Below are 23,313 nucleotides of genomic sequence, written 5' to 3'. Positions count from 1 at the left end.
GTAGCTTAGTCTTAACATTCCCTTTCATCAGTTTCCTCCAACACAAAATAACTACTATCTAATTTCCTCCCCTTTTAATAGGGTTTCAAGGTCTATTAATCAGTGTGGTTTAATTGAAACTTGAAGAGCTGCTTAGTTTATAATTTGCATATAATTGACTTTATAGGTAAACGAAAGTGGTAGAAGTTCACATAAATAAATTGCGGTGATGATCATCTGTGAGTGACAAGATGCTAAGAGTTCGAGAGCATTCAAAGTTGTTGTTGTTGTGACTTTCGGCTTTTCCCAGTTAGGGGTCGCCACAGCGGAACTCCGGTCCGCTAATGATTGGCAGTTGATTTTTACATACCGAGTTGCCAGCCCTGATGCACAACCTTCAACGAAGGTATGCCCATTCACGTATATCTCCATGCAGAAGACGCTCTAACTGAGAGTCGAACCGGACAGTGTCTTACTGTGAGGCGACAACGCTACAGCAGCACCACCAACGCGGATCGAGAGCATTCAAAGTTAATTAGATTTATTATTTTGTGTTGGACGGTGCAGTGGTGCAGCAGTTTACATTGTCGCCTCACAGCATGAGGATCTCTAGTTAGATTCTTTGCTGGGGTACATTCTGTGTGGAGTCTGCATGTCTTCCTTGCATTCATGTGGGTTTCCTCTGGGTTTTCTGGTTTCCTCCCATGTTATAAAGACATGCATCTGGAGCATTTCTCCCTGGGCCTCCCTTGAAAATTGTCTCATTCCAAGTTGGATTTTCCTGGTAAACAAATGTTAAAAAAAAAAAAAATTAGGGTTTAGTCTGTACTGATAACATTACTGGCTTATTGTTAGAACAACCTTTGTTTATGGTATTTACGTATGACGTTCAAATCTGATATATTTATTATTTTGTAGTACATATTTTACAGTTAGATTTTTATTAGTGAACTAGGTGCATAACACATTTTAAGGAGTGGAACTTTACACCCTCCATACTGCAAAGTTTCTTCTTTGTTTGTTTTTGATCCAGTATAGGCTGCATACTGGGTTTTCGGAGACTTTGAGGGATACCACCAATTTTTCTTTTTGCAAATTTGAAATATTCAGTTGCTGAATGCTTTCATTCTGTTAATGTAGCTACAATGGGAAAGGTAACTGGAATATAGCTGGGTTTTCACAGAATACATCTAAATTCTATCAACCTCCTTTGTTTGCATTTAGGGTAAGGAAACACCTGAGAATAGCACTATACAGTGAATCAGTATCTTTCTGTGGGATGGTGCATCATACAAAAAGTTAAATAAACATTGTTAGTGATACTAATCTGGTGTCTGTAATTCTCAAGTGTACCTCATTATGTGAAACATCCCGTATTTTGACTTTTAAAAATGTCATGTTCTATGCTGTTCCACATTGCAATAATCTATCATATGTTTATTGTTAAAGCTTTTTAAACGCATATTCATAGTAGTACAGAATCACATTAATTAATCAAAATAAGTTTTTATATTTTATAAAGTAACATGAATGGATGATGATGATGATATATATAAACAAGTGTGCTCATACTTTGTGTGTGTGTGTGTGTGTGTGTGTGTGTGTGTGTGTGTGTGTGTGTGTGTGTGTGTGTGTGTGTGTACATTTTACAGATATCAATATAGACAGATATAAATATAGAAAAAAAGAACTACAAATTATAGATGACTCAGTTTAGACTTTAAGGTAATTAAACACTTCTAGCTTGTTTAGAAACCAGTACTATTTAAAAAAAAATAGAAGATTAATACATAGATGTACACTTAACCAAGCTTCATCACATCAATGTCTGTTAAGGACAAAAAGCTCATTTATTTATTATCTTTTATTTTTAATAAAGAATTATCAATTTCTAAACAAGTTACAAGTGCTTGATTACGTTAAAGTATATCTGAGTTTGTCAACAATTCATAGTTTACTTTTTCCTGATTTTAAAGGAAAACTCCACCCAAAACTCATTTTTCTTTTCAGAAATTGCTTTTTCTTGCCTGTAATCCAACACTAAACATGTCACATACAGAAAAGATGTCATTCAATAATTATTCCATATGTTTTATGTCTAAACTTATGTCTGTTTGCCTTTCTTTCCTACATTTGTCTCATCATCTGCTACATCTGGAAGGGTACTAAGAGTAGCAGAATAATTAGGTTACGTCACTTATTCCAGCCACAGAGTCATTAAGAAAACAATGACTATTTAACAATGACATTTAAATGTGCCTTATCAATCACAGATTGCAAGTATCACACCTGAGATAAATAGTGTAGCCTGGAATCTGAGCAAAAGCAAGACTTTCAAGTTAATATTTATATCCAAATAAAAAGAAAACACAACTTACACTTAGTTTATTGTTATTATTATTATTTTAAATTAGTTGCCAACCCCTTAAATCAAAGAAGGAAAATATTTTAATCTTGGTGATATTTCAGTTTAGGACACACTTTCCCAAAGGCTGCATTGAGTGATGCACAATTGAGTGGCAGTAGTATAGGCTGTTAATGATCATTAACCCCTGAAATGTTTTGGAACACAAATTGACGCTACATGTTTCACCCCATGTCAGTGGGAAAATATTGTAAATCTTAGCACTTCAGCAGTGCTTTCTACACACAAACAGGTGAATGTTTGTATAATACAAAGCTGTCTAAATTAACAACATGATGAAACCAATATAAACACGTTTATTGACTTCCAAGTGAAACAAATGAACCCAAAACATAGTTTATTCCCATATGAAATACTATAGCTCTCTACTTCTATCACCAGAATGTGGACCACCACCTCTCATACTGTGCAACAAATGGACAAAATGTGAAGCCCTTACTAATAGCTTACTAAAAACTTTTAACTAGAAACTTCCAGGGATGATTAAAATATGTTACTTTATACATACAGAAAGTCCCTTTAATTAATTAATATGATTCAGTATCATTTACCGTGGAAATCGGTTAAAAAAATCTTTAACGCTGAATATATGATAGATCCTTTCAGTGTGGAACTTCAAGGAACATGGACTATTTCATACTTGAAACAAGGAATACTCTTCTTAATGAAGTATACTTGACAGGCATATGAAGCAATGAAGCATACCTCTCAACCTGGAAACATCAAAAATCTGGACAAGGCCCATGAAAAATAGGTACAAATCTGTATGCTGATTAACATCTAATTTGCATACATAATTATGTAACCCCACCCACTCCAATGTAATTGTGGGATACCAACTTTCAAACGCAAATTGAAGAACAGACAACCAAAACATGGCACCAGAGTCCGCCCTGCTGCCATTCCAGTTTCCTGTTACCTTGCGATTTTGCCCCAATTACCATAAACACTAATGTATGCATACTGCTTTACTTCTACAATGATTTGAATTTTATTTTTACATTTTACAGCAGAACAATGCAGAAACACTAAAAGACATCATCTGGTAAACAAAGCAATACTGCCTCACAATGAAAATAGGCTTGACATTAAACTTTGCCCTTGAAACTCACATTCATTGAAACAGCATTGAAACCCACACCACATCCAAAGAAAATGCATCTGGCCAGTGGTGGATAAAGATTACCTTTGGGCTGTTTTCAAATCATTGGCCCCTTGTACACAAAACAAAAAACATACATGTGTTCTTTTCTTTATACACCTTCCTGACTTTATTAAATTATATTCCTTGTATAATACAACACACGTTAAAGCACATTTTAAATTTATTGTTTGAACATTTTACCAGTAATCTGTACTGTAGGCAATGAAACAAAACACATGAACCAATAATGACAAAACTGCCCAATTCAGAACTTTTCCATCATGAAACTCTGCCTCCACATCCACACTATAAATAGAATGACAGTAGTGTAAGCCATAGGCATCTTGTACAGCATCTCGCACTTATTTTCAATTTCTTTTTTGGGGGGGAGGGAGACAAAAGGTCAAAAACCAGGGACACATTTTAAACATTGCTTGTATAATTTAGTAAAGTTGCTAGAATAAAATGTTGTGCTACCATCATGCATTTCACTGGCAGGTTTTGAACCCAGGACTCTATGCACTATTGCTAGAATAAAATGTTGTGCTACCATCATGCATTTCACTGGCAGGTTTTGAACCCAAGACTCTATGCACTACATTCAGAACAACATACCATTATCCCAAATCAGCAGCTGACTGAAAAATAGGAAGACTGAAACTTAATAGCCATCATTTAGTGAATTAATTTCTCACTTCTCAACATAGCTCTTAACCTCAACACAAAAAACATGGACAAACAACAAAGCCAATAGGGGAATATAAATTGAGTTCTCACTTCTCACTCACCATATCTCTGAACTGTTAGCACAAAAACAATAATAGGGGAATACAAATTGTGTGCTCACTTCTTATCATAGCTCAAAAAAAACATGTTCTTACTTCTCATCATAGCTCTCTCAACTCTTAGTACAAAAAAAAAAATCTAGACAAAGCTCAGAACATAACTTTCAACTGTTAGAGAAAAACAATGTTCTCACTTCTCATCATAGCTCTCAACTCACTCAGAAATGGTGGTGGCTAGGGATAGTAGGCTCTTGAATACCTCTAGCCACCAAGTGTATATATGGGGGCATTTTCACACACACACACACACACACACACACACACACACACACACACACACACACACACACACACACACACACACACACACACACACACACACACACACACACACATGGTTCCTTACCCGTTGCTGCCATATCCCCGTTTCAGCTTCTGTTCAGTTGCTGCCATTAATCCCTGTTTCTGTTCAAAGCAATCCCGGCTCGGCGAACTGCTCTGCACAAGCGTTTCAGCTCCTGTTTCTGTTCAGTAATCCCAGCTCGGCAAACTGCTCTGCAGAAGCCTTTCTGTTTCTGTTCAGTAATCCCGGCTCGGTGAACTGCTCTGCACAAGCGCGGCCCGCCAGCTTGCAATTCCCGCCGTTTTACAACTTAAGTCAGCCAGCCAGAAATGATGACATGAGCTCCTTGAGCTCAATTCTGACTGGCTGGTAGCCAGACAGAGCTGACATCATTGCGCACATGATGACGTCAGCAACGACAGCGCAAAAATTTTAAAAAAGCAAAGAAAGATTGGAAATGAAGGGGTGCCATTCGGTAATCTTGGCACCCCTTCATTTGGACCACAAAACTTGGTAAAAACCGAGTAATTCGGAACAGTTGGGAGGTCTGCAATGAAGTAGAAATATCAGCATGTACACACAAACACACGCACACACGCACACACACACACATATATATATATATATATATATATATATATATATATATATATATATTTTTTATATTTATATATGTATATATATATATATATATATATATAGATATAGATATATATATATAGATATATATATATAGATATATACATATATACATATATACATATAAATATATATATATAAATATATATATATATATATATATATATATATATATATATATATATATATATATATAAAGGAATGACAACTTATAAAGTAAGTTTTCCTCCCCAGGCCTCCACTGAACGTTGACTTTGCCCAGTTGGACATTATTGGTCAACAAAGGAAAATAAATACATACATACATACATACATACATACCTACAAGGAGCATGCACTCATATCTTAAGTAAATGATATTCAGCAGTATTGTTTATATGTTGGACAGACCAAAAAGGCCAGAGCTTTGGAGTAAGGAGCTACTTTGTGTGAAATATATTTATCCAGACGTACACCTCATAAACCAAGAGTTAAAATATTTATTTTTGAAGGGTAACATTTTACTTGTGTTAATTACACTGTTATCCATTTATTGTTTTTCCTTTAAGAGGGCAGAAACATCACCAGACTGTGTTTGGCAGATGGTGTGTTGGTAGCATTTTGTATTGCATACACTGTTTTGTTGCTAAAAGTCAGTGAGGTGGGGAAGAAAGATTAGCATCAGAGACTAATTCTGGTTATGGTATTAAAAACTGTGAATGTAGCACAAACCAGTTCAAACCAAGTAACGCCTATTAATCAGAGGGGTCAGGTTTCTCACACTTGAAAACTGAACTACAGTTGCTAATTTGAAAAGAACAATTAACTCATCTACATTTTCAAGAATGTCATTCAAACATTTCTTAAAATTCTATATCTGAGATCATGATTAATACAGTTAAAGAAAGCAAAGTAATGAAAAATATGCACTGATGCTGAGAGTCAAAACTGTCAGTCAAAGTACTGTTGCAATGGATGAGAGACAGAACCAGAGCAAATGCTCTTCTCATTGTAGGTATTTGTCTTCGACCCTCTAAAATTACATTTATTTATTTATTTTACATGTGTTTACAGGAAAGTCTGACTTAGCAGACCCCATTTTCAGTGGAAGCCTGGGGAGAAAAGCTCAACACATAATAGACTATATAGTAGTAAATAAAAAATGCAAAAATTACAATAAGTTCAAAACAAACACATAAGGTTCCAAATATTTACTCAACAATAATATATACATAGATGTAGATTAATAAACAAGATAAAAATAACAGGCATAGACTGGTTAGTAAAGGTACTTAAATTAGCACAGGACTCAACAAGGGGATATTCTTGTTGTATAAGCTAAGGTATAGAGAGATAAGGAACATGGTTGATAGAGGCAGGTAGTGTGGGGGGTATGCATATTATATGTTATGTCTTACCTAGAGTGGATAAATAAAGAAGAAAGGAGGTGGAGGATAGAAGGGCATAGGTAGCGGAGAAATTATTGCAAAGTATGAGAATTACTGCAACAGGTTTAGAAAATTGAAAAGAAGATTATTGCAAGCTGTAAGAGGTAAGTATAGGAAAGGAAATGCTGGTGTCAGGTTACCCAGGGATATTGCATGAGCAATGGCATGTGTCTGTTAAATATTGTTTGAGATATTTTTTTTTTTATTGGGCCATATTACTTATTGTTGCAATGGTATGAGGTAATGAATTCCAGATTTTTACTATGTAGAGGGAATATAAGGGGTCACCTGCTGAGTTTAAGGATTTACTAACTTGTATTAATAGTTTATTGGTTGAATGAAGAGTGTGATTATCAGAATATGTTTGAATTAGGTTATGCAGGGCAGGGATTTTGTCTTATTGATTCATTAGTTTATGGGCCATAGTTAGTTCATTATTTATCAACAGATGTGAAATTTCTAGCCAAGAGACTTTTCTAAAGAGGAATACAGTGATGTGTCCTGTGTGAGGAATTTGTGGTAAATTTAGCTATTTTATTGTAGCATGTTTCATGTTTCTAGCTTATCAAGGTCTGATTTTTTTCAAGTTAGTAAGTATGGGAGAAGCAGAGAAGTGTAGAGAGAAGCTGGGTTCTTGCAATGGCCACTTGAACTATCAGTTAAAAATGTATTATTTCTGTCTAGCATACCAATTTTATTATGTGTTTTCTTGATAATTTGTAATATGTGCAGATCAAATCTCAGTCTATTGTCAGTTAGGACACCAAGTAGTTTAGTTTGCCTGATAGGTTAAATTATTGTATTATTGAGTGCAGTGATATTGGAGGGGGGGGGTCTAGAGTCTTAGTGGGTTGAAAAATCATAAGATCGACTTTATTAGGACTGAGTATGAGATGTGAGTTGGCCAACCATTTTTCAGTTTCAGTGAATGATTTTTGCTTTATCACTTGAAGTTGTTGGATGGATGAAGCTGAGCATATTAGCGTGGAGTCATCTGCATATGGAATTAATGAAGCGAGTGGACTAGCAGTAATGAGTTCTTTGGTAAAAATGCTGAAAAGAAGGGGACCAAGGATGGAGCCTTGTGGAACACCAAGTGTAACTGGGAGTAGGGGGGACACGTCTTGTGACCATCTTACTGCCTGTTGACGACCTGTTAGGTAACGTTGGAACCAGGAGAGACCAGATGAGCTTAGTTTCAGTTTAGCTAAGGAAGTCAGTAATTTGTTGTGAGAGACAGTATCAAAGGCCTTGGACATATCCAGGTGTGTCAGTCAATGCCTGTTATGTCGATATCTTATGTCAGTAAGTAATTTAGCTACTCTGCTTTTTTAAGATTCTAAAGATGTGAGCTTTGTAGCCCTAGATTTTGTATTTTCTCGACTGTGTAACTTCCTTTTGATATGCCCACTTACAGATGTTGTATGGCTTGCTACTGTAATTGTTCAGACCAAGATTTCAAAATATAGTATAGAAAGAAAATATTTTATAAGCCCTTGGCATATACTATGCAGATCTTGATACTATAGCTATGTGTAATTCATAATTTAATTCCAACTGCTCACTGTGAAGAAATGTTGCCTAGTAACAAAATGGGTAAGAGGGGGCCACTCCTTTGATGTAGTAGTGCTGTAGACCTGGTACAGCCCCTTTGTTATGAAGAAGACTGTATTGTACTGGGTCCAACTTCATGCCATGATGTAGTGATGTGAAGTTTCTTTCAGTGGCCCTAGCATTAGAATGGCTCATTTCATTTCAATGAATATGATCTTCTTTGTTGTATTTGAATGCAGAATTTCATACTGGGCCCACTTTGGCCCCAGGAGTTTTTGTCCTTTATCCTTTCTATACTGCACTATATCTGGATTTCTTTCACTGAGTCAATGCATCTGTACAGCATTTCGTCTGCATATGTATGCAATGTTAACACAACAGAATGCAATTTAATTGCAAAAGCACTTCTACAGATGAGTCATACCAAAACTGCATTTTGTGTAACCCTGCAAACTGGCACACCATTCAAAAAGCAATTATTGTGTAGTGATTCTATCAACATGCAGCACTGGTCCACAGAGTAAGAGAAAAGATGTGTGGCCATATAGGAAACCACTGGTATGCATTGCAGTGCACTGCAGATCACCAGTATGCAACATAGGTGGCTGTTATACCACAGGCAAATGCCTGTAAATCCCAGTGCATGTTGGCTCCCTAATACAGTCACTGAATCGTGCATCTCATAAACACACAGTTAGCACCAATGAATGGATCAGCAGTTCTAGAACTGCTGTGAGTATAGGTGAGTAATTTATGTATCTCCAATGTTTTCTTTATGGTGTCTGTCTATGCAGCATTTATACTGACATCAACTTCATCTTCTCATACATTTATTAATATAGTATTAGAACTGTAATTATTTGAATTCTTTTGGATTCTGGCCACAAATATATATGCAGAGTGATACAATGTAACATTCTTCTCACTTCTTTTTTTAGAACAAATGTCAAGGACTAATTTTTGATATTGTGTCAAAGCAAGCCTTTGACATTTTCATCATGGTCCTGATTTGCCTTAACATGGTTGCTATGATGGTGGAGACAGATAACCAGACCAAAGAAATGGGCAACATCCTTTATTACGTAAACCTTGCCTTCATTGTCGTTTTCACTGGAGAATGTTTCCTGAAAATCCTTGCTCTTCGATACTACTATTTCACAATAGGCTGGAACATTTTTGATTTTGTGGTGGTAGTTCTTTCCATTGTAGGTAGGTACTGAAAAGAACTCTGTTCACTGCTTGTGTAATATTAACTAATAAGATATCTTAAGGGCAACAAAATAGCACTGAAGGCCCAGAGTATTTCAAGTAAAAGGAAATTAAAAAAAATGCTTGTGAAAAAAAGCAAACTGAGAAAATGTAAACCCAAATTAAATACAAAATAAATGATGTAGACACTATAACATGTATTGTAATGAAATATATGGGATTTGGTTACCTCAAGACCACAGAAAATAATATCTATCTATCTATCTATCTATCTATCTATCTCTCACTTTCTTTATATAGCTATCTATCTATCTATTTATCTATCTATCTATCTATCTGTCTGTCTGTCTGTGTCTATCTATCTATCTATCTATCTATCTATATATCTATCTATCTATCTTTCTATCTATCTATATATCTATCTGTCTATCTATCTTTCTTTCTATCTATCTGTCTCTTTCTATCTCTATCTATCTATCTATCTATCTATCTATCTATCTATCTATCTATCTATCTATCTGTCTGTCTATCTATCTATCTATCTATCTATCTATCTATCTATCTATATATCTATCTGTCTATCTATCTTTCTTTCTATCTATCTGTCTCTTTCTATCTCTATCTATCTATCTATCTATCTATCTATCTATCTATCTATCTATCTATCTATCTATCTATCTATCTATCTATCGATCTATCTGTCTATCTATCTGCCTATCTATCTATCTATCTATCTATCTATCTATCTATCTATCTATCTATCTATCTATCTATCATTCTATCATGCTCTAGTACATTTGATGGCACAGCAGTAGATACATGTTGAGGTATCAGAAGAGTGAGAACTGAGGCAGGTTATCAAGAAAAATAGGGCATTTTGGTAAAACAATCAGAACAGCAACAGTATAAAGTAATGGCCTTAAGTTTAATTTAAATATGTACTAAGACTAAGCACTAACATTTATGAGCCCCATATCAAAAAGGTTTTTATGCAGCATTTTAGTGAACAGTGACACAGGAAGATGTTAGTGGTTATTTTATTACACAGATTACGTGACATGTTGTCTTCAGTTATTGACCTAATATTATTGAGTAGTTAAGCAATCAGAATGCTGTAGAGTGGTTTAGGTCAGCTCATAGTTTATGAGCTTTTGGTGAGCATTGTACTAACTTTAAAAAGTTGGCTGCTTATTGAAATGTCAACACTCAAAATGCTGAGTAATATCAAGACAAAAAAAAGAGACTGAAACTATAGGAGAAGAGTGAATCTCGAAGATTGCTTTTCTCCCTTAATCTTCTTTTTTGCAGGGAGGGAAGCTCTTTTGCACCCGTGTTCTTATATATACCAACTCTGAGATTACCATACCTCAGAGAGAAGGTAATATTCCAGGAAATGTCCATCTCTGACTTGATTTTTTTGGCCATTCAGTGTGCATGTTTCAGGAGTCACCGTAGTGGGTCCCAACATTTCAAATGGTTACCTACAATATGTTTTCTTCATGTGCTGGAACTGTGATATACACATGCAGCCACTACATCAGATATCCAAATAACTTCACTGACTTAAGGTCTTACAGCAATTCAGCATATTATGACAAAGCTAAGCCTTTTGAGGGCTCTAATTAAAATGTCTTTATTTGTAATGAAATTTCTTGCAATCATCATTATTGCTACGTCTGTAGTAAATGAGGCATGCTGATTGCACTCCAACGTTAGTAAAAAGATAAGCTTGTTATGCACTTCTTTGATGGCAAAGAAGTGCATATCATCTTTTGTTATACACCCTTCAAGCCAGTTCTGCTCTAGTCTTTTGTGACAACACACATAGCAGCTATCACAGAACACAGAAAGCATTAACAGCTTTAAAACCTGTAATACAATCCACACTGCCACCTAGGGGAAAAAAACTGTGGCAGAGTTAAGAGTCAAACAGATTTTAAAGCAGTTTATTGATTAGAAGTGCAATTTGCCTCACTTTGATGCTTGTGTTACAGTGTTAAGTGCCTCACTGCTTACAAAGCTGCAACCACTTCATGCTCCTATACATTTTCTTTGTTTAGCTGGTAGTACATGGGATCTGCTAAAATTCCAAGTACTATACAGAATTATGACTGGGCTTCTCTAATCTTAACCTACTAGTTTACTAGTTACCCATTCACTAAAAGGATGCCAAGACTCACTACCTGAGCTTCTTTCTTTATGGGAATTCCTTGACACCCATTTTTCAAACAGATAAGTCGATTATGATCTAATAAGAGAACAAATGATACTATTCTATATTATTAGTAGTGGTAGTGATATTAGCAGTAGTAGTAGTATAGTAATAACAGTGGTAGCAATAGCAGCAGTAGTAGTAGCAATACTACCAGTAATAATGGCAGTAGCAGTAGTGCCAGTAATAGTGGCTGTAGCAGTGGTCGTAATAATAGCAGTGTTAGTAATATTAACAGCAGAAGTAGTAGTACCATCAGTTGTAGCAGTAGTAGTGTAGTAATAGTAGCAGTAGCAGTGGTAGGAATAATAGCAGTACTGGTAGTAGCAGTAGTAGTAGTAGTGCTAGCAGTATTAGTAGCAGTAGTAGTAGCACCATCAGTTGTAGCAGTAGTAGTGTAGTAATAGTAGCAGTAGCAGTGGTAGGAATAATAGCAGTACTAGTAGTAGCAGTAGTAGTAGCAGCACTAGCAGTATTAGTAGCAGTAGTAGTAGCACCATCAGTTGTAGCAGTAGTAGTGTAGTAATAGTAGCAGTAGCAGTGGTAGGAATAATAGCAGTACTGGTAGTAGCAGTAGTAGTAGTAGTGCTAGCAGTATTAGTAGCAGTAGTAGTAGCACCATCAGTTGTAGCAGTAGTGTAGTAATAGTAGCAGTAGCAGTGGTAGGAATAATAGCAGCACTAGTAGTAGCAGTAGTAGTAGCAGCACTAGCAGCATTAGTAGCAGTAGTAGTAGCACCATCAGTTGTAGCAGTAGTAGTGTAGTAATAGTAGCAGTAGCAGTGGTAGGAATAATAGCAGTACTAGTAGTAGCAGTAGTAGTAGCAGCACTAGCAGCATTAGTAGCAGTAGTAGCACCATCAGTTGTAGCAGTAGTAGTGTAGTAATAGTAGCAGTAGCAGTGGTAGGAATAATAGCAGTACTAGTAGTAGCAGTAGTAGTAGCAGCACTAGCAGTATTAGTAGCAGTAGTAGTAGCACCATCAGTTGTAGCAGTAGTAGTGTAGTAATAGTAGCAGTAGCAGTGGTAGGAATAATAGCAGTACTAGTAGCAGCAGTAGTAGCAGCAGCACTAGCAGTATTAGTAGCAGCAGTAGTAGCACCATCAGTTGTAGCAGTAGTAGTGTAGTAATAGTAGCAGTAGCAGTGGTAGGAATAATAGCAGTACTAGTAGTAGCAGTAGTAGTAGCAGCACTAGCAGTATTAGTAGCAGTAGTAGTAGCACCATCAGTTGTAGCAGTAGTAGTGTAGTAATAGTAGCAGTAACAGTGGTAGGAATAATAGCAGTACTAGTAGTAGCAGTAGTAGTAGCAGCACTAGCAGTATTAGTAGCAGTAGTAGTAGCACCATCAGTTGTAGCAGTAGTAGTGTAGTAATAGTAGCAGTAGCAGTGGTAGGAATAATAGCAGTACTAGTAGTAGCAGTAGTAGTAGCAGCACTAGCAGTATTAGTAGCAGTAGTAGTAGCACCATCAGTTGTAGCAGTAGTAGTGTAGTAATAGTAGCAGTAGCAGTGGTAGGAATAATAGCAGTACTAGTAGTAGCAGTAGTAGTAGCAGCACTAGCAGTATTAGTAGCAGTAGTAGTAGCACCATCAGTTGTAGCAGTAGTAGTGTAGTAATAGTAGCAGTAACAGTGGTAGGAATAATAGCAGTACTAGTAGTAGCAGTAGTAGTAGCAGCACTAGCAGTATTAGTAGCAGTAGTAGTAGCAGCAGTTGTAGCAGTAGTTGTAGTAGCATAGTACAGAAGCAATGGTAGGGTCTATTTTACATAGCTGAAGGAACTAAAACTCGAATACCCTTTCATCGACACATATGTCTTGAACCTACAGTTAAGCAAATGGTCACATCATTAATTTCTTTCCTAGGGAAAAAAAAATCAGTCGGCCGTTGTTTTAAATCTGCCTTTTCCCCACTGTAGTGTGAACTCAGAGTTAGTATATTTAGTTAGGGGGTGTGGGGGTGAAGCCCCCCACTTCATAATGTTTGTGATTTTGTGTCATGCATAGTTGGCCTACGTGGCTGTTTGCTTAAATGTAGGTTTGACACATATGTGTTGATGAAGGGTATTCAGGTTTTAATTCCTTTGACTATGTAATATAGACCCCAGTTGTAGTTGTAGTAGTAGTAGTAGTAGTAGCCGTAGTAGCAGTAACAGTAGCAGTAGTAGTAGCAATAGTAGCAGTATTAGTAGCAATGTTAGTAGTAGAAGTAGTAGTAGTCATAGCAGTAGCAGAGCAGTGGTAGTGTAGTAGTAGTAGTAGTAGTAGCAGTAGTAGCAGTAACAGTAGCAGTAGTAGTAGCAACAGTAGCAGTATTAGTAGCAATGTTAATAGTAGAAGTAGTAGTAGTCATAGCAGTAGCAGAGCAGTGGTAGTGTAGTAGTAGTAGTAGCAGTAGCAATAGCAGTAGTAGGTGTAGTAGTAGCAGTAGCATTAGTAGTAGCAACAATAGCAGTAATAGTGGTAGTAGTAGTTGTAATAGTACAGTTTTTTGTTGACCAGATTTATCCAACTAGGTATGTCACCTATTTTAAGGGGATACCTGAAGCGGGATTCATACTGAGTATGCTAAAATGAGTGAAGACACTAGAGAAATTAAGTTCCTTATACTCCAGTACATTATTACTGAAATCTGAAATGAGGTACATGTGTAAAACTGAGAAATTCTGTTCTTTTCTGAGTATAGAGAGATGGAAGCTATTAAATATTCTTTCAAATGCAAATGATTGTAGAATTTGTAGATTTATTCTTGTTTATACAAAACTGTATGATTTAAAGCATGAATATTCAGAATGTATTATATAGATATTATCTCAGTATTCCACATGAGCAACAGTTTGACAGATCGAATGCTTGTAAGTTGTTTTAGTATATATACGTGGAGAGGCTGGAAAACATTTTATAACAAGGAATGGGATACGGATGATGTGTGAAAAATTGTTGAATTAGAAACATAATAACATGTATTTTGAAGTCATAAGATAATGCAGAGGTCATATCATTCTTTACATTTGTATTTATAATTGTTGTTGGAAATGTACAGATATAATATTAATAAACAATACTGCCATTTTATTTTATTTTATTTTATTTTACTGATATCCGACTCAGCACCTTTATATCCATTTGAGCTACTACTTGTGTTGGGCCACAACAGAAGCACACCTGTGTGATGGTTGTGCCCTGGTGTGCTTCTGCTGTGGCCCTCACCTCACTCCTGGTATCTGATGTTGGTATGAGCATTACAGCAGGGGCATCCATGCCTTCTCCCTTGTGTGTGCACACACATGCTCCATGATGGCTACTATCACCAGCTTAGGATTACCAAGCACACATTCACTGTTCCTACTGCCATTGGTGTAGTGCAGGCCTCCACCTGCACAGGAACAAATACGCTAACAACAACAACAACCACAAAATCCCTCTGCCCTAGGATGGGTTAACTGATGTAAACCTCTCATTTCCACCCTCCCATACATGGCTCTTTCAGTGACCGAGCTGCAAAATTAATTTGAGCATTCTAGGTCATAGTCAGGGCTCTATCTCTCTATGCCACAAATTCTTAAGATATTGCTAATTTTTACTAGCAGATTTGCTATTACTGAGATTACCTTACTTTCCTCATACAAAGGTTCCTTGGGAAGGTTACTTTTAGTGTCTTAGTGAAGATGAAAAACGACAAGGGACCAAGAAAAGACAAAAGTGAAATTAGCTAAATGAGATATGGATTGGTCTATTTACATCTTAAAAGTTTGCATGCCATGATATCCATTTGATTAAAGAAATGTTCAGACCATAACAACAAAGCTTAAATAATAGCTTCTTGTGCTGGCTAGATTGAAATGTTTTTTTTTTTTTTTTTTTTTGAAATTAGTGCTTCCAACTCTGTAGTCAATTTTCCCTTTTCCGAATTTGAAAAAGTATGGGTCGTATTCATAGTGATTTGCATACTATGAAGAGACTCACAACTGGCATAATATGCAGCATGGACAATCATGAAACACTCTCATCTCTGTAGCATGTTGTAATTAGCATTTTTCTGCCACCTGTAATTGTGGTAGTTTTGTTGGTATGACCTATGCAAATTAAGTTATTAGAGTTAACATTGTAGTTCTCTGGTTTGGAATTTGCATAGTACATTGGTTCATGAAAATTACTACTACACTAGCTCTGAGCAGACAAGAGTAAAAAAAATTAGTCCAACTATTACTCAAGTTTTATCTATATCTGCCAATGGGAGAATCTAAGCAGGGCATCTATACTTCACTCAAATTGCCATCCAGGTGAGTATTTCTTTGCAGAGAGAGAGAGAGACAGTGTGTGTGTGTGTGTGTGTGTGTGTGTGTGTGTGTGTGTGTGTGTGTGTGTGTGTGTGCGTGTGTGTGTGTGTGTGTGTGATATGTCAGTAGATGCATGTGTATGTATGCATGTGTGTGTGTGTGTGTGTGTGTATGTGTGTGTGTGTGTGTGTGTGTGTGTGTGTGTGTGTGTGTGTGTGTGTGTGTGTGTGTGTGTGTGTGTGTGTGTGTGTATGTGATATATCAGTAGGTGCATGTGTGTATGTATGTATGTGTGTGTGTGTGTGTGTGTGTGTATGTCAGTAGGTGCATGTGTGTATGTATGTATGTGACCGTGTGTGTGTGTGTGTGTGTGTGTGTGTGTGTGTGTGTGTGTGTGTGTGTGTGTGTGTGTGTGTGTGTGTGTGTGTGTGTGTGTGTGTGTGTGTGTGTGTGTGTGTGTGTGTGTGTGTGTGTGAGACACTCAAAGTCTGCAGAAGGTACATGCCTGTAATACATTACTGTACACTTTTACAGGTTAGCGGGGTGTTCTGATGAGTGGTTATTAGACCTGTAAATTATCTGTATACACAATTCGATGACATATAAAGTAGGCATGTTACTGAATCACATTATTATTGCTGAGTGGTGCAGCTCACCTTATTTGAGCAGTTATGGGTTACACTGCTGAGCAGCCAATTACGATTTCACCCATTGATTCATATGGGAATGTTGGCATTTACAGTACTCTTGCCTTGGCACAGAATGTATTGATTCTTTACAGGAGACACAGCTTTTATCAATGATCTTTTAGACTACAGGAAGCGTAACCTGTAGGAGTTAAGTTTATCAACACTTGCAGTTCATACTCCAGCAAGTTCATAACAGCTCTGCCTTAACAAGTGCATTTTATCTTAGCAGATAAGAAGTGTGCAGTTTTACAGCAAGTGTTTTTTATTGCACATTGGAAAGAGGCCCTTCATTTCAAATTTTATTTTTCTATCACCATAATTATGTTATTGCTGTGACTGCTGCAGATTAACATAGATCAGGAAATTGCTACAGGTTAGTGATACACTTATGATGTATTGGAGAGAGAGAAAAACTAAATGCATCATGAGTTTTTAGAAATCCTTGTAGAAGCCCAGCACCTCCATAGTTTGGCAGATTTCTATGCCATCTCTTAGCTTCCCAAAAGGTGATAAAATTTAAAAGTGAGTGAGAAATTCTGAAAGTTACCTAGGTGGGTGCCTTTCAAGACTTGAGATATTTTTACTTTTTATATTGTTTTCTGATGGAAGAAAAGTGCTGTTCAAAGTGTCTAGTAAATAAGTTAGCAGTTGCACCAGGGACTTGAATATCCTAAAGGGATGCATATCATTGTTAAATATTATACAGCTGGTCCTCAGCATTTATAGAAACAGAACAAATAATCACTTGACCAATCTCACAGAGCTAGTACTGACTAATTCCATTTTCTGAAATGCCAGCATTGCAAATATAATAGTCAAAGCTGTCAATATACTCAATATGGATTAGTAGTCTCTGCTTAAACAATTCTGTTAATAAAAGTAACTATTTGCACCTGGCTTTGTCTGTGTAGAGATATATCTTAAAAACAGTGGCTGTAACTTTATACTGCTTAATACAGGGAATGTTCCCCTCATTACCTGGCCATAGTCCCACAAACCTCATAACCACAGTAGAATAACCTATAGATCATTTTTTGTCCATTGATTACAATTTATGTTGGTAAAACTAATATGAATAAATTCAAAACCTCTACAGTTTCTCTTCATATTATAAGTTTCTCTGTAATTACTTCTACATGTGAATCAGTTGAGGTCTATGAATGTGTTTATTCATCTCCATCTCGGACAATTCATATGTCACATATTTAGTAAAACTTAATTTATGAAACCAGTAAGGACTTCATTGCTGTAAAATGCATTGCTTATCAGTGTTGACTGCTTGCCATAGACATTTTGTAATATCTGTCATGTGCATTTTAAAATGCACCAGAGAAAGGAGTACAATTCATGGTTGAAATGCATATGAATTTACAGGTATAGTGCAGTTAGTCAAATTAAATGTGATAAAAATGATTTATTTGAAATAAAGTAGTTTTGTGAAGTTTTGCTTAACTAGCCTAATTTTTTTTTTTTTTACTGAAGTTCTTTAACAGTGTCAAAATAAAATGCATAGTGTTCTTATCAGGCTCTTGTTCTATCTGTCATTCCATGTGAGCTCAATGACTGTTAACATTTTAAAATATTTTTAAATGGATGTTATCCATACATTTTCCTTAAAACATCGGATGCATGTTATGATTATACTCATATGCTTACTGTAATGAATATCGTCTACATGAGCAATGTATAACTTTTTTATCTTTCTTTCTTTCTTTATTTTGCCATTGTTTTTTATCTCTGATTAGACTAGTGGATGGAGTCAGTTTCCATGACTTGAAGGCTGCCATATACTGCGATATGCCCTGACATATCTCTTTATCAGTAGTGTTGTCTGGAAAAAGAAAAGTGTTGTCTGTGGCTTCTGTGCTATATAGTGCCATGGGATTGGTATGGGGAGTGAATGTGTAGAAGCTATTGTACTTCACTTAGCTGGCATGTTTGTTATATGATATTCCCTGAGCATTTGTGTATGTATACAGCAGGGGGTTGTGAAGGAGCCGCCCTACTTTCAGGATAATTTATTCTTCAGTGCTCTTGTTTTGACTCCTGAGCTGTACTAGAAGTTGTATGTTTGTATATCCCCTAGCACATCATACCAACACCCATCACCATCATCATGAGAGATGAGGAAGCATACATTTTATCATTCCTATTACTTTCTATGCTGGATGTTACAGTTCTCAGGACACTAAGTGAATCCACGTTGTCTGCATTCCATAGTGTTGCTCGTCTTGCCAGAATATAATAGACAAGTCTTTGTGGGTTCTGTCCAAGCAGCTTTATTATGTACAAACACATCAGGATTGATTATTAACGTTAACTCCGATAAACTTATAAACAAACTAGCTGTTACACTCATACATGCTCACTCTCTGGCTGCACTCACAAAATGGCACTGAAGCTAGCACGTGCTAGCTATTTATATGCACGTGCTGACCTTGAAACGCTTCTTTAAAGGTACAACTTACACACACTGTTCTACATCCTACCTCTTTGAGAAATAAGTCATGCAATGTTGACGGCATTAATTGACATGAAATCAATACAAATAATTCTTTGTAATGCAATTATACAAAACTAATTACATACAAACAATTATGTCCAGGTTGCTGTGTATTTCACACTAGATCTGGAAGTACAACCAAATCATGTGACAATAGAAATTAGAATCAGGTCTAGCAAATGGGACTGTGTCTGCTGAATGTTTAGCTTTAGGGACAAGAAACATCATCAGGAATGGAAGTAGAAGTTAAGACACATTCTGCAACAGGAACATTGTCTGGATTGCTCTGAGATCTAGAGTCTGTATCACAGTAACAAAGCTGTGATAAAAATTCTGGTACAGGAAGAAGATGTCTGTGATTTCTCCGGTACTCCACACCCTCAGATTCTCCGAAGTAGGATCTCGGCTCGGTACAAATACCTGTCACTTGACCAATCCGGTTGAAACCTTTCACCGTTTCTATCCTCACTGTCTCTCCTTCTTTCAATGGATGAAGAAATCCGCTTGATTTCTCATAACTGAACTTCTGGAAAGAACACTTTCTGAATAATTGGGCTCTAATTGTTCTGCTGTTCTTAGCTTTAGGCCTCAACAAACTGGAACTAATAGGCAGTTTTGTTTTGGTTTGCCTGGATAGAAGTATCTGAGCAGGTGTTCCAAGTATATCGTCGTGGAGTATGTTTCTGAGATTAAGTAAATTCAAAAAGACATCAGTATTATCACACTATGACCTCTCAAGTAATTGCTATACACTCTGTACTGCACGTTCAGCTAGTCCATTTGACCGTGGATGTTCTGGACTACTAGTAATATGTACAAAGTCCCATTCTTTTGCAAATTTCTGAAAGAACTAACTGGTAAATTGGGTACCATTGTCAGAAATAACTTTGTGTGGACTTCCATGGACTGAGAAATGACATTTCAACTTGGTGATAGCAGTGGGCATTATGTTAGGTAGTAAATTAATCTCAAACCGGTTCGAATAAGAGTCTACCAACACTAAGTAATGCTAACTGATCCACTCGAATATATCAGTAGCTACTGTTTACCAAGGTAGTTCAGGAACTTGACTTAATTGAAGTGGTTCTTTTTGTAAATCTGGTTTAGTACTATTGCTTACTGAACAAGAAGAAAGCACTTTATCAATGTCTTTTACTGTTACTGAAGAAGGCCAAAATACTAGTTCTCTCTCCCTTCTTTTGATAGATTTTGATCCTGGGTGACTACAGTGCAAAATCTGGGTACATTCATGTTGCAAGGAAGCAGGAATAACAAATTTAGGACTTTGAAAATAATTCCATCTTTCATCAACCTCTCATCTCTGTAAGGAAAATAAGTTTGCACTTCAGGTGGTACACTAGATTGCTTTGATGACCATCCAACATTAATGTAGTGGTTGAGCTTTTGAAAAAATTGGATCAGTCTTTGTATGATTTCTCAGCTCATCAAGTCTCGTGGTTTAAACATTATGCACTTCCATGATATCAAAGTCAAAATTCTCTGCATGAAGCTGTTCCCTTGTTTCTGGGCAATCTGGATAAGGTATCAGCCAGATAAAGAAGTTTGTCTTTCGTGTAGACCATTTTGAAGTTGTACTTTTGCAATTTGAGCATCATTCTTTGTAATCTCACTGGAGCTGAATGCATAGGCTTCTTTAGAATAGCAACTGGAGGTTGGTGATTAGTTTCAATCTGAATAGCTCAACCATAAATATAATCATGAAACGTTGAACATGCAAATACTATTGCCAAAAGTTCTTTCTCAGTTTGAGCATATTGTATTTCAGTTTGGGTAAGAGTTCTAGATGCATAGGCTACTGGTCTGCCTTCTTGAAGAAAAACTGTGCCAAGACCAAATTTTGGAGCATCACAGGAGAGAGATACTGGTTTATTGACATCATAGTATGTTAATATAGGTGGGGTGGCAATTTTCTGCTTAAGGTCTTCAAATGCTTTCTGGTGCTGTTCCAACCAAGACCATATAACATTTTTCCACATCAGCTCTCTAAAAGGTGCTGTCAACTCACTGAAGTGTGATATAAACTTGTCTAAATAGTTGACCACACTAAGAAAATACTGCAAAGCCTGAACATTATCTGGTGCTGGCATCTCAAGAATGACTGCTTGCTTGGACAGATCTGGTCTCAAGCCAGTGCTAGTAGATAAATGACCTACATATATAACGTCTGGTAGTCTGAATTTACACTTCAGAGGATTGAGCTTTAAGTTCACTTAACATGCTCTGTCTAGAACTTTCTTAAGGTTTCTGTCATGCTCTACTTCACCATTGCCTCCAACCAATAAATCATCTACTATTATGACACAAGGGTAACCTGAAAAAAAATTGCTCCATTGCATGATGGAAGACTTCACTTGCAGAATTTATTCCAAATGGCATCCTGAGGAATCTATATCTGCCAAATGGGGTAGGAAAAGTAGTCAGTAATGAGGATTTGAGATCAAGCATCACTTGCCCAAATTAACTTTTTGCATCCAAGACAGAAAAACAGTGGCATTTGGTATTAGGGCTGCAACTTCCTCGACTGTACACATTGAATGATGTGGTCTTTTTAATGCTTTGTTCAAATCTCTTGTGCCAATACATATTCTGATTTTGTCTGAGCCTTTTTTGTGGGTTACTACCATGGATGACACTCATTCAGTTGGTTCTGTAACTGGACAAATTACACCTTCTTGCACTATTTTATCCAGCTGAGCATTGACTTTATCCTGCATAGTTATCAGAACTTTTCTTGCTGGTCTGACTTCTGGACTAACCTTTTGGTCTAACTTCATGGAATATATAAGTGGAAGTTTGCCCAACTTGTCACTGAAAACATCAGTATATTCTGAGAAAATAGCTTCAGTAAAATTAGAACTAGGATATGTGCTTATATGATGAACTTCTTTGGTAAAAGAAAGCAAATTCATTCTCAAACTGTCTCTGAGACCCAATAATGACTGCACATGTCTTCAGACTACATAAAATAACAAGTTGTAACAGTTCCTAGCCAAGTAATATGAACGCACTACTGAGCCTTCGGTTTGAATTTCTTCACCTCCATAAGCAACAAGTTTCCCACAGCTAGTCACACTGAGTTGTTCACCAGTTCTCACCTTAGCAAATGAGTCTGCTGATATAACATTACATTTTGAGCCAGTGTCCACTTTGAGCTTGGTGGATTTATCATTGATCTGGACAGTACAAAACACTTCATTCTTTGCCAAAACATTTACTGCATCAGCTTTTTCACCAATTACTGATACACCATCTATGTAGAAGGTAGAATTGCAGCTCTCTATATGATCAACTTACTTTTTCAAGTGACCTTCATAACTTTGTGAGGTTCAATTGATTTGAAAAACTTTTGAAAATAGTTCCATTTTTACACTTGTGGCATTGATAACCAAATGCTAAGCATTTTTCTCTTTTAGACTCATGACTGGCACCACAATTGTAACAGTTAACAATAAATCTGGATTTCGGTTTAGCTGACTCACCCTTGTACTACTCTGAGCACTTCCTTTTTTTTTAGAACTTGTGGAAAACAATAAGGTTTCCCTGTTAAGCCTGCAAGGGTGGCAATTATGTTCTTAGGCCTGCTTCTGCAAGCCACGTGTTGCATGCTGTCTACATTTGTTCTGAAGCCTACTGAAACCATACTCTTATAGGTTCATAGGTTCATAGATCAGTACTCGGCCAACTGCCCTTGTAGGCCATTTTAAGTCTTGCTAATCACCCCATGTGAGTATCAAACCCTGCACCTTATGTCTGTAAGGTAAACATCTTAACCATTATACCAACCTCCCACCCCTCTTATCACTTGTATGCATACTTGTGTGCCTTCATGTAATTTCATGGATTTGAGAAATCTCAATAGCTTTGCTCAGCATTAAATCACTGTCACGAAGCAAAATCTTTCTCACTGCAGCACTATTAATACCACACACAAGCCTGTCCTTTATCAACTCATCTTTTAAGTCACCAAACCGATGCATTTTAACCTTGTTTCTCAAGTCAGTCATATAAACTGCAAAAGTTTCCAAGTTTCCCCTTGACTTTGATCTCTTGTGTAAAACAAATGCCTTTCTAATGTAATAATTATCTGGGAGTTGCACATTTCC

The 23,313-nt window shown here is 36.6% G+C and overlaps 1 protein-coding gene across 4 annotated transcripts in view; it reads left to right on the top strand.

Moving 5' to 3' along the window:
* LOC122798203 (sodium channel protein type 4 subunit alpha-like) overlaps window positions 1–23,313 on the top strand; it is a 2,607,519-nt gene that overhangs the window by 2,574,516 nt on the left and 9,690 nt on the right. For all 4 annotated transcript variants that reach the window (XM_044066954.1, XM_044066957.1, XM_044066953.1 and 1 more), the window contains exon 26: window positions 9,235–9,505. In XM_044066954.1, the coding sequence (XP_043922889.1) occupies window positions 9,235–9,505 (271 nt within the window). The remainder of the gene's footprint in view (window positions 1–9,234; window positions 9,506–23,313) is intronic.

Source organism: Protopterus annectens, chromosome 3.part1, assembly GCF_019279795.1.
Source record: "Protopterus annectens isolate FY-2018-M chromosome 3.part1, PAN1.0, whole genome shotgun sequence".
NCBI classification, from domain to species: Eukaryota; Metazoa; Chordata; order Ceratodontiformes; family Protopteridae; genus Protopterus; species Protopterus annectens.
Note: the sequence above shows the minus strand (reverse complement) of the source record. Positions and strands in the feature narration are given on the sequence as shown.